Source organism: Nicotiana tabacum, chromosome 19 (genome assembly GCF_000715075.1).
Source record: "Nicotiana tabacum cultivar K326 chromosome 19, ASM71507v2, whole genome shotgun sequence".
NCBI lineage: Eukaryota > Viridiplantae > Streptophyta > Magnoliopsida > Solanales > Solanaceae > Nicotiana > Nicotiana tabacum.
The window spans coordinates 48874040-48886189 of NC_134098.1; the positions used below are offsets into that span (position 1 = coordinate 48874040).

The 12150-nt window shown below is 38.6% G+C and overlaps 1 protein-coding gene across 1 annotated transcript; it reads right to left on the minus strand.

Annotated features, from left to right (window-relative positions):
* Positions 1 to 1140: 1140 nt before the first annotated feature.
* Positions 1141 to 9768, minus strand: LOC107791845 (uncharacterized). The gene is made up of 3 exons (XM_075237725.1): positions 9068 to 9768; positions 3333 to 3419; positions 1141 to 3256 (listed from the first exon to the last, which is right to left on the minus strand). Exons 1-3 carry the CDS (start codon positions 9425 to 9427, stop codon positions 1496 to 1498), a joined length of 2208 nt encoding a protein of 735 aa, XP_075093826.1. The 5' UTR covers positions 9428 to 9768; the 3' UTR covers positions 1141 to 1495.
* Positions 9769 to 12150: the final 2382 nt, after the last annotated feature.

The window sequence follows — 12150 nt, forward strand, 5'->3', positions numbered from 1 at the left end:
CAAAGCCCAAAGAATGACTACACTGCAAATGAAGGATTATAGCATTCTCTATTAGAATTTTTTTTATTTTCAGGGCTCACACTCTCATAGTTATGCTAATTAATATATTTTCACTATCGCTTTTCTCTCTTTTATTTTGAAAAAGACTTGCTTTTTCTTTACAATGTTGTACTTTTACAAGTCTATCAAAAAATTTGACCGGATATCTGTTGGTTTCAAGCTTTCATACATTAGCAGATCGTTTGGCTTAAAAATAAAGTATGCGGAGATTAGTAATACCAGAAATTAATATAACGTCACGTTATTTGGTCACGTTATTTCTGTCTTAAGTAATCAATTGACTAGATGATCTCCATAATCTAATTAGATAGAAATTTCACATCATGCTATCAAGAACCTGTTATTTTCATAGTACAACTACTATCCAACCAGTGCCGTTTCTCTTTTTTCTTTTTATAGCAGTGGTTATCCGAGTTAACTTGCAAGTACCTGTTACCAGAGGCGGAGCTAGGTGGGCAGAAGGAGGTTGCTAACCCTCTTCGCCCAAAAATTATATTATGTATATAAAGTCAGTACATATATTAGATGTTGAATCCCCTTAGCTTTTTCGCGTGTTTACCTTTATAATTTTTTGAATTTCCTTAGTGGAAATCCTGCTTCCGCCACTACTTGCTACCTCCCACTAGCACAACTACCATGGAACGATTTCCATTAGAGCTTAGACAGATGACGCCATATCACGTTCACCGTCAGATTAAAGAAAAATTCTCAACTGTTACAAAACTGGTAGCAAATGAAACCAATGAGGTCCAAGTCGAGCACCGGTATAGTACCATGTACAGGTGAAATCTTAACTGATGCAAACTGGTAAAAACTGGTAGCCATAAAACCAATGAGGTCTAAGCCAAGCACTAATATCCATAAAAATTAACAATTATAGATCAGCTCTTCAGTAGAGTCAGTTTTTGGTAAAAATAGCTGCTATTAAGATAGCTTTACATAAGAAATTAGTACCATGTTCAGGTGAAATCTTAATGCAAAACTGCTAAAAACCAGTAGCCGTAAAACCAATCAGGTCTACGCCAAGCACTGATATCCATAAAAATTGACAATTGTAGATCATCTCTCCATTGAAGTCAGTTTTTGGTGAAAACATCTGCTATTAATATAGCTTTACATAAGAAATTAGTACTACCATGTACAGGTGGATGAAATTGGTCTCTTAGATGCAAAAGCAGTTTACACCAAAAGAATATTTAACCCGTTAACCCTACCTCTTCAAAACAATATGTACTCTTCTACCCTTAAAGGGGAGAAGCATTCCTAACTTTGTTTTCAAAAGAAAAAACTTTGAAGGAACGAAAAGGCTATGTTTCATCAAGAATACCTCCAACATTTAAAAGTCAACAAAGAATCCAGAATCTACAGGAGGAACTTCAGGGGACAATATGTTGAATCCTGTGGAAACTGGTGCCTCTGAAGGTCCAGAAAATAATCAATCATCAAACTGAATGTCCAAATCGGGTGTGCTTTCAATTGACTGAGAAAATCTACTTATCTCCGTTGACTCTGCAAGGTTAGGATTATATACCTTACCCAAATTGTTAGTTTGGCTAACATGTGTTTCCCAACCAAAGTCAAATTCTTCGAAACTTAGAACAAAAGCATTTTCGCCTTGATATCCATGTTGGGAAGTACTTTGGCTATCAGATGATGAAATTTGCTGTCTACATAGTTTAGGCTGGCAAGCAGAAGTGTTCTCGTGCCTGCTTCCAGAGGCGCTTCCTGTCCTAGCAGGGGAAGGCAAATGGCCATTGCAGGGGATTGAACTTCTAGATGAGGTTCCATCATCTGGATGATTGGACAACTGGGACACCGAAGATTGCTGAGGCAAATTGTTAGTAGAGTTTCCGGCTGCATACAGTTGAGAGAACATTTGGGCTTCAGATGATAATGGGTTATTGTACATATTACCCACCTTTGACTGGGAGGATACTGCATTTTCAGATGAAATAAAACTTTCAAATTCACTTAGAACACTAGGAAGTGTAGATAAGTGAGGTTGAGAAGGTGATGAATTAGCATAGGGTAGAGAGAATGCTGGAGCTTCCGAAGACGCCGAATTTGCACATACACTAACTTGTGGCTGAGAGGGTATCTGAGGTTCCATTGGTGCATAATTTGCAGATGCATCCACAAACCTAGACTGCCTAGGTAATTGAGGTTGGAATAAAACAGCATTAGCATCAAGCATGCCAGCACTGGGCTGGGAGGATATCTCAGGTTCCATCAGTGCATAATTTGCAGATACACCCACAAGACTAGGCTGCCTAGGTAATTGAGCTTGGACAAAAATAGGATTAGCACCAGCTATGCCAGCACTGGGCTGAGAGGGAATCGCAGGCTCCATTGGTGCATAATTTGCAGATACACCAACCAGAGCAGGCTGCCCATGTAGTCGATGTTGGGAAGAAACAGCATTAGCACCACGTATCTCAGCATTGGGCTGAGAGAGTATCTCTGGTTCTGTTAATACATAATTTGCAGAGGCACGCACAAGACCAGGCTGCTTATGTAGTTGAAGTTGGCAAGAAACAGAACTAGCACCAAGTATACCAGCATTGGGCTGGGAGGAAGCGAGATATTTATTCGAGCCTACAGGCACCCTGCCATAAAGCTCTTGCCACCTAGCCACTGAAGAATGATTTCCACCAAATTGAGGCACAGAACTAGCACTGGATGAATTATAGCCCGATCTACCAGTTGCCAAAGCCTGTCCAGATGACCCTGCCCTTTTGAACGCTGTTCGGATAGTAAAAAACTGGGGACCCATGTGACTAACATTGTGCCTTTTGTCCCTTGGACTAACGTTAATGCTTGCATTGTGCAACTGTTGAGAGACAACACGGCTATGAAAATTGTCTCTAAGATCAGTAAGTCGCTGTCTCGCTAAATTCGGTAACCCAGGACTGCTTGACATAGAACAAGGACGAATTGGGGCTTGTCTAATTCTTTGGTTCTGTGGCGGATAATTAGGTGATTTCCAAACCAAACCAGGAGCTTGGTTAGATACGGGCGGGTGAACAGACACTGAAGTATTAGGGCCTGGAGGAACCAATAAAAGCGGTATATCAATTTTCCTTGTGCTTTGTCTCTGTGATTTCCAATACTTCTCCTTGTCAGTAGCATGACAATGGGCAACACCAGTGCACCAGTAGACACATGGAGCAAGTGTGTCACAAACGTAACAATGGCACTGAAATTAAGAGAATAGTGATCAAGATTACAAATTTTTGCACAAAAAATGGACTTCAAACAAAGGATATAATTACCTGATCACAGTGCCTTTCATGTGGAGTAGAACCAAAGGGAAATTTAGCACAAAGATGTCGTGGATGTGGATAATCTCTGCAGGCAATCTGAAAAAAGTAAGACAAGCAGAAGAAATCAATGGCAGAAAAACATCTCCAAACTCCCAAGTGAAAGAATGTAAGCCATATATTGGACAATTGTAAAAATAAATTCTGTAAAAATGTACATGGAACAAACAAGGAGAATTTTCCATTCGGCACTTCTTACTCCACAGAAAATTGCAATGATGCTGATTACATTAAGTGCATTAGCCATTGAATAAGTCATCATTGTGTCTTTGTGCATGCTCATAGTGGACACAGCCAGCCTTCATCATGTGGAAAGACCATGCAGGTGAACTATTGCATAAACAGCTATTTCAGTATCGACTACAAGTTAAGCAAGCTCGATAGAGGGACAAGGTAAGACATGACTTATGTATTGGTCATTCCCCCAATTACATGGGTTATCTTACTAAGATGAAGGTGCAGACAATCTCATCTCCAGAATGGAAAAATTGCCGAACAGGGGCAGGGGATGTAACCTTATCCACATAATTCATATTGAGGAAAGAAAAAAAGTCAAGAGGTTTGGCAGTCAAAACCGAATTGATTTAAGGTTACCTTGTTGAAAATAAGAGCGGAAAAAGGAAAAAAAAAGGGGGGGAATCTAAAATAAAGTTATTCATCGAATCACGTAACTCCATGGTATGCTCTGATTCACCATCTAGCTAACGTGATAGGGAGACTACTATCACTCAGTCAGTTTCACTTCCTAAGAGAACGTTACATGGAAATGGTACAGTTAAAAGTTAATCAAGCTTCATGTTTGACTTTTTGTAAGAAACACAGTTTATAGCAGAGAGAGAAGGCAAGAGTGGACAAAATCCTAACTGATGTAAGGTGCCTAACTTGTATACAATTTCCTCACTACAGGGGTTGGAATATTACAAAATGTTGTATATAAGTGAAATCCAACAGTATGACAATGTCCGTTATGAATTTCTAGGGTTCAACTAGAGAGATGATGATATGTCCACACACATCAGGAATAACAAACAGGTAAGGGTGCAGTTCAATTCATCAATGCCATTCAGGCATTCACTACCAAATACATAAATGGAAGAAGCAACATGATAGACATTCCATGGTATATGTTATTTATCTGTCTGTTCTAAGCTTATCTCTTTGAAGCATAAACCTTAAAGTCACTGAGGCTTGAGCCAGCATTATGGAAACCTCTGAACTGACTTCCCACCAGATAAATGATAGAAGCTTCTTGTCGAGATAAAGGACCCCATCCTTTAAGGGATCCATTTAACTGCACCCACTTCGGTAGAGGAAATATCAAAAACACATGTTCTACATATGGTGTTGTCATCTGGTGCTGCAACTGTAGTCCAAATAGAAAATCAAAATCAACCACCATGATTTCTAGTGTTAATTAAGATAAGTTCCTATAGCTAAGGAATCATCTATTACCTATGTGGCACAAACAAGTCAACTCAAGTCTCTTGCCTCACCAACTCTTTGTCTCATACCTACTAGATTTTTTTATTCAGAAGCCTAAAACTCTAAAATCAGTAAACTTGCCAAAGACTTTGATTGTTCTATCAATTTAGCAATACATATGTTCTTGTGCAGGAACGAGGTATGATATGGAGGCATGAGTGGACAAGGGCTTTACTTCTCTCTGCTAGTTCATCTTCCATGCGCGGCCACTGATGTTCACTCCTCCACTTATCCATAGTCGTGGACATCCACATCTTTCAAAACTTCAGTGAATGTCTAGTGACCCTTGCTAGCTTGAAGGGAAAAAAAACACATCCTCTCTGAGATGAGTTAATAATCGTGCATATCGATTTGAACTTGTTCATACTAATGAATGGGTTCTGAGTCAAGTTAGTGTCAGATTAGTTTTTTTTTTTTAGATGACCGAGAAAGTCGTCCAACCCTTAAGACCAACCGCAACCCTCAGAACTTGGGGATGATGGGTCTGCCGCTCTACCCTTCTCTACTTAAATAGCAGGCTTAGTTTACATGGCGCAAGGATCAATCTTGTAGTGTCTTTATCGGCGCCTATTTCAACAAGGACTACGCTCTGACATAGGATTTCTCTATGCCGTAAGAAAAGTATTTACCCTCTCCCCACTTATATCTTCTTAAGTTTCCATCGTTATCTTCTTAGTCTATTTTTAGGTCTACAAGTGTCCCAAATGGAAACATGTGATGATTGATAAAGCACCTGCCTTTTTTATGATGTAAGTTTTTGATAAAACACCTGCCCTATATGTGAATAAGTCTTTGAATTAGTACCATTACTGGCTGAACATAGCTATCATTGGTAACATGTACATATTAGGCCAAATGGACAAGTTGATCAGCTCAAGGCTAATCTTTTGAACGAAGAATACACTCAGGTTTATGGATAGGATGATGTCTATTTCTCTCCTGTTGCTAAGATTGTATCTATGAGCATTCGTATCTGTGGCTGCCATGAGACATTAGCATGTTTATCAACTTGATAGAAAACGTGCATGGTGGCTTAGAGGAAGAAGTCTATAAATGAGCAAACACCTTTTTTGTTGCTTAAGATATAGCCTGGTTTAGCATGTCAACTTCATTGATCATCTTTATGATTTGAGACAATCTTCACGAGCATAGTCCGGACACTTCAGTTCTGCAGTCATCAATCTGGATTTGTCCTTAGTAAACTGGATCATTTCACTTCTGTTGACACAAGGCACAGGGTTTGAGTCTATACCTTGTCGTATATGGTTGTCAGAGCTAGAGATGAACAAAAAGAGATTGAGGCGCTAAAGAGTCAGCTCTTTACTCGCTTTCAAACCAAGAAATTAGGAGGCTTAAATTTCGCCTCAGCATAGACGTTGTTCAGTCCAACTAGAATGTAGTCATCTCTTGCTCTAGATTTTGGATAAAACTAGTATGACTAACTGACGATCAATGAGCACACTTCGGGAACAGGGGAGCCCCTATCAGAACCAGAACACCATAAGTAATTAGTAGGGAAATCAAATTATTGCCCGGATATTTCATCTGAAGTCAGTGTCGTTAGTGATTAGTCAATTTCCACAAGATCCTAAATGATAGTCACGGGATGTTCCTTCCATATAATTTTATACAATGATCAAGGAACCAACAAAATTTTCTATTATGCAAATGGAGGATAGGTCGGATCTCCATCTAACAGGTGGTCCGTGTGCAGCTACATCGTATTAAATGGCGGAACGTAAATCTTTTGAAGAAGTAAGATGCAAAATGTGGTTCAAAGCAAAGTATAGAACTATGCCCTTGCAAATATGTGAAATTAGGTGGTCGAGCAGTTACTCGAGTTAAAATTTGAAAAATTACAGAAAAGGAAATGTTTTGTGACAATCAAACTGCAATGTGCATTGTGTATAATTCAGTAATTCCCGAAGAACTAAAACACATTGAGATCAATTGTCATTTTATACGTAAGAAAATACTACTCAAGATTATCTCTACCAATTTTGTTATTTCAAATGATCAGTTTGCAGACATGTTTACCAAAGCACCCCGAGGTCCAAGAATCGAGCACAGGTGCGTAAACTTGGAGCCTATATTTTTACGCTCTAACTTGAGAAGGATCATTAGAAGACATCCACATTGAATAAGTGATAACATGAATAAAGGTCAAGAAGATTAGCTCACCCACATGGAGATTAATGGTAAAGTCAAAAATACCTAATAAAAAAAAAAAACCAAAGTCAAGGAATGAATAATCACAATTAAAGTATAGCCCCAATAATTTATTACATTTACACAAACTTTTAGGTTTTGTATAGGATTACACCAATAAATAGGTGTGCTTTGTAACATAAGGATCATCAAGTAAGAATTCTCTAGGTTCTCTCTAGATTTCTCTCTTCTACTCTAGTTTCTCTTTCTTGTTTCACGTCCCATAACAAGTCTTTTATTTAATAAGCACATCCCTTAACCAGTCTTTTATTACTTAGGCAAGATGATGAAGCTACCATGAAAATTGTGATACTAAAAGTTCAAGAAAAATTCAAAGTAGCAACCATACTGACCCCCTAATTGATTGTAGGAGTAAAAAATAGATATACCACTTATCGACTAGTAACAATCATGTTAGCTTATCATCCAATAAGAACCTTATAGCCATAACTGTAAAAATATTGATTTTGAGGAAAAAGCCGTAACCAACATAAATAAACGATGCATCTCACTTGTGCTTTGCCTTAATAACAATGTGTTTTTCTTAAATGAAGAAGAGGTGGCATGACAATGTTAAAAAAGAAGCTTACCCTGACATGAAAAAGTATACTCTAATTCGAGAAATGGTTAAAGAAAGAAAGAAATTGAGATAATCCATAGTGTAACAAGCTAGAAAATTAATAGAAGCTAATGGCTATGGACAAGATGGCAAGACAAATTTTTTGCACAGTCAAATGATATATGTTATTTTTATATCCCAATTATGTCCAGTGACTATATTCACCTGCAACTAATATAGATGCAAAACTTCATACTCAGAGATGTCGGGGAGGTAAAAATAACACTGGCTTGGCTGTTAAGTTTATATGAAAAAACAAATAAGTCCAAATTACTTGTGAATTGAAACAAATTGGCACCACGAAGAAACATATCATGTGTCAGGATCAACACAAATGCATAGTAACAAAGAATAAGATTAAGGAAATACAGAAAGAACATCTCTACGTCTATCAATACGATACCACTAGTTAGCTAATGCAGGTAAATCATAAAGACAACCCGGTACTTCCATAAAAGAGAGCAAGTTTGAAAACCCCAAACTCAATGTTGGTTTTAATTAAAAAGAAAATCAACATTGGAAGATTCTTTTGCCGATAATTGTTCAAAATCTCAGAATGCATACCAAGGTTGACATGTGCTTTCTGGTTTTACGCAAGGTTGAGCGCTTTGCCTCGCTTAGAAGGCGCTTCAGTGTCGTCATCAAGGCTTTAAGGCATAATTTTCCTTGCCAATGAGCGTAATCCTAAAGAGGCGACACTAAACATATGACTCTATCTTCGCCTTTGATAACACTGGCCTCTCTTCCCACCTCCCCCCAGGCATTCTCCAATGGACCTTTGTTATTTTGCTTTATTCTCCAAACATATGACCTCTAACTTCTCAACCCAAAGTATCTATCTATCTATATATATATCCCTCCTACACAGACATTACATAGTGACCCCTCTCATTTTCTCCGCCTAGTGACCCGCCCTCCCCCGTTTTCTACCTTTACGCCTTTCTTTGTAGCCTTGTTATGATATATGCATAAGGAGGTATCTCAATTTAAGATCTTTATGTGTTTGAAAGCTAGTGAACTTCAATAGGGTTTTAGATGGAGAAATTTCTTTTTCTGTTCATTCACAGAATTAATAATTAGAGGATTCTTCCATTTCCATATCACCAAAATAAATTTCCGGCAAATGTTAGAAGCTAATAGCAAAAAGTCTAACTGTAAAATCAGAAATATCAGCTCTTTTGGAACACTACACAGTCATAATCTTTCCATCTATTCTTTTATATTTTATTTCCTTTGCCATTTTGTTACTAAACTAGAACTTGCCAGCACTGAATCAATACACTACAAGAAGGAAATAAGCAAACAAAAACGAAAATAACATCAATTGGGAAAATATCAAAAAAAGGTGCTATCTTTGCAAAAAGAATAAATAAATTACCTGACCCTTTTCGCTAACAACAAGCAAATCATCAGAATCATCACCACCTCTCTCGTTCTCAACTTCAACAGGCTTATCTGGGTCTTCCTCCAAAACTACACAATCATCATCATCATCATCGTCAGGCTTAGCAGTAGCATTACTTACAGACTTCAAATTTTGCTTCGATGGGTTCTTAATAACTTCCCCCACTACCAACACATCGTCAGAAGAATCGTCCTTTCTGCATCCATCCCCTTCATCCAAAAGCTCCATTATCCATGAATAGTCATCGCTCCTTTCGCTGTCACCGCCGCCGTCCACTTCTTCATCGGAGCTTATATCGAATATCACTCTCTCCGGATCAACCATCATGCCCATTGACCCGTGAATCGAATTTCCTCAATTTCTTCAATCCCCCCAAAATGTCACACGTTTCTCATTGCCCAATTTTCAAACAAAATAATCAAGATTTTGTAAAATAAAAATAATCTAGGGTTTTAAATAGAACAACAAAGAGAATACTAAGGTTTGTGGAAAATAACTCGGAAGTGTACACAGGTGAAGAGAAAGTGATAAATTAAAACCCTATTTTACCCAATTTAAAACAAATTTGAAAAGAAATTTTTTTGGATTATGGAGCTATTTTGCTCATTCTCACTCCTCTTCAGTTATTTTTTTACTTTTCTGCGCTAAGTCTTTGGTTGGTTGAGTCATGACTTGGGGGGGGGGGGGGAGTACGTGTAGGGAAAAGTAAATAAATTACGAGTTACGTTTACCGTTTCTTAATTTTGTAGGCGAAAGTACTTGGTACTTTAATGATTTCTAGTTTATGGGCATGTGGATGTCCAGTCATATACTACACGATTTAATAAAATAATATCAAATTATTAAAATAAATTTTTAAATAAGTAATCATTCATGGAAAAATAAAGTACGTATAAGTTTTTGTGAATGATCAATGGATCTCCATCGTATGATGGCTTGTATGTAACGGGGTGTGGGGACAAACAGGCCACCACTTTTACTACTCGATCGATCGTTTTACTTTCTAAAACCCGTTCCTCTAAATGAGACTCCCCGTATGTGCTTTTACTGCTTCATGACTTGCGGGGATGATTAGTTCGGGTTTGGAAGAGTTCGGGTTGAAATCGGAACACTTGGTTCCTTAATATTGGTTTTAAAAGGGTAAGTTTGACTTGGGTCAACATTTCTAGTAAATGACCTCAGAATCGGGATTTGACAGTCCCAATTGGTTCGTATGATGATTTTGGACTTGGGCGTGTGTTCGGATCGGGTTTTGGATGACCCGGGAGCGTTTCGGCGCCTAAAGTTGAAAGTTGACTTATTGAAGGTTTTAAAGTTCTTTAAATTTGGTTTGAAATAGATTTTGGTGTTATCGAGGTCCGTTTGGGATTTCGAGCCCGAGGATAGTTCTGTATGGTGATTTAAGACTTGCACGCAATTTTTGGTATCATTCCGAATAGTTTAAGTATGATTCGACGCGTTTCAGAGCAAGTTGGAAGAACTTGAAGTTCTTAAGTTGATACGATTTGGTTTGGGGTGCGATCTTTAGTTTTGGTGTTATTTTCCGCATTCCGAGGGTTCGAGCGAGTCTGTCTCATGTTTACAAACTTGTTGGTATGTTTGGAAGAGGACTCGTGTGCTACTCGGATGTAGCACAGATCGAGTTAGAGCTTGAAAGGGGCTGCTGGTGCACCAGTTCTGGTATGCCCGCACCTGCGAGCTTTTGGCTGCAGGTGCGAGCTCTTGGCCGCAGAAACAACTTTCGGTGTGTGGCCAGTGGCCTGCAGAAGCGGAGGAACATGCGCAGAAGCGGCCTCGCTTCTGCGATGAGAAGTTTGCGGGTGAGAGAAGGCCACAGATGCGCTCCACTCTTTGCAGAAGCGGGAGCCTGTCCGCAGAAGCGGAGTGTGCTAGCCTGGGCTAGGACCGCACCTGGCCATGTCTTTTCCGCAGGTGCGGCGCCACAGATACGACCCCAGGTCCGCAGAAGCGGAAATGCTGGAGACAGTGAGATCCATTTAATACGGGACTTAGGCCATTTTGGATTCATTTCTTTCATCTCTTGGGCGATTTTTGAGCTCTTTGAAGAGGGGTTTTCACCTAACTATTGGAGGTAATTAATTTCTATCCAATGTAAGTTAAATACATAGATTATGGGTAGATTTTAACAAGTAAAATTGTGAAAATTAAGGGTTTAGTTGAAAAACCTAGGTTTTGATAAAAATGGGATTTAACCACAAAAATGGTTATGGAATGGGATGAAAATTATATATTTGAGTTCGTGAGGTTATGAGTAACAACTATCTTTGAAAAATTCCGGAATTCGGGCACGTGAGCCCGGAAATGAATTTTAGGAATCTTCCAATTTGGGTTGGGTAATTACTCTAATAGTTAAATTATGAACTTTTAAACATGTATTGATTAATTTATATAATATTTGACTAGGTTCGGGTTGTTTGGCATCGAGTTGAGGATTTAAAGCATATTTGTGGAATCGAACGTGAGCTTGAGAACGAGGTAAGTTTCTTGCCTAACCTTGTAATAGGTAACTCATCCCCTTAGGTATATTTTTGTTGTGAATTACTTATGTGGGGAGCTACGTACGCACTAGGTGACGAGAGTCTGTGCGTAGCTATATTCCATGAGATGTTTGAGTAGTCTTAGATTTACACCGTGCCTTGATTGCACAATCATGTTTGTTATGCATATTAATTATCTTAATTAAAGCTGAGATTTGGAATTTTAAGGTTGAAACTCTCCAATTTAGATTTCATATTTTTGGGAAGAATTGAGGAATATATATAATAATTATGAGAAATCCATGTCCACTCACGTCGCAAGTATTCTGCGAGCGAGGTAAACTTCTCTCTCATGGGAGCGGGCCGTTCGCCTTGGCAGGTTAATAGATGCATTTATAGTTCGTGTCGTTCGACCCTCGGCAGTGCACATAGTATATTTTTGGATCGGGCTGTACGACCTCGGCATAAATCGTGCGTGATATTACTCGGAACTTGATTACACTTAATATTATTTCATGGCTTGTGAGCATATAATTCATTAAATGACAGAAATTGAAT

Bases quoted from the DNA above. Each gene is read 5' to 3' on its own strand.
- LOC107791845 (XM_075237725.1), bottom strand. From the start codon at position 9,427: ATGGGCATGATGGTTGATCCGGAGAGAGTGATATTCGATATAAGCTCC. The intron at 3,420-9,067 runs GTAATTTATTTA...TACTTTTTTCAG, and splicing joins TTGTTAGCGAAAAGGGTCAG to ATTGCCTGCAGAGATTATCC. The intron at 3,257-3,332 runs GTAATTATATCC...TCTTAATTTCAG, and splicing joins ATGAAAGGCACTGTGATCAG to TGCCATTGTTACGTTTGTGA.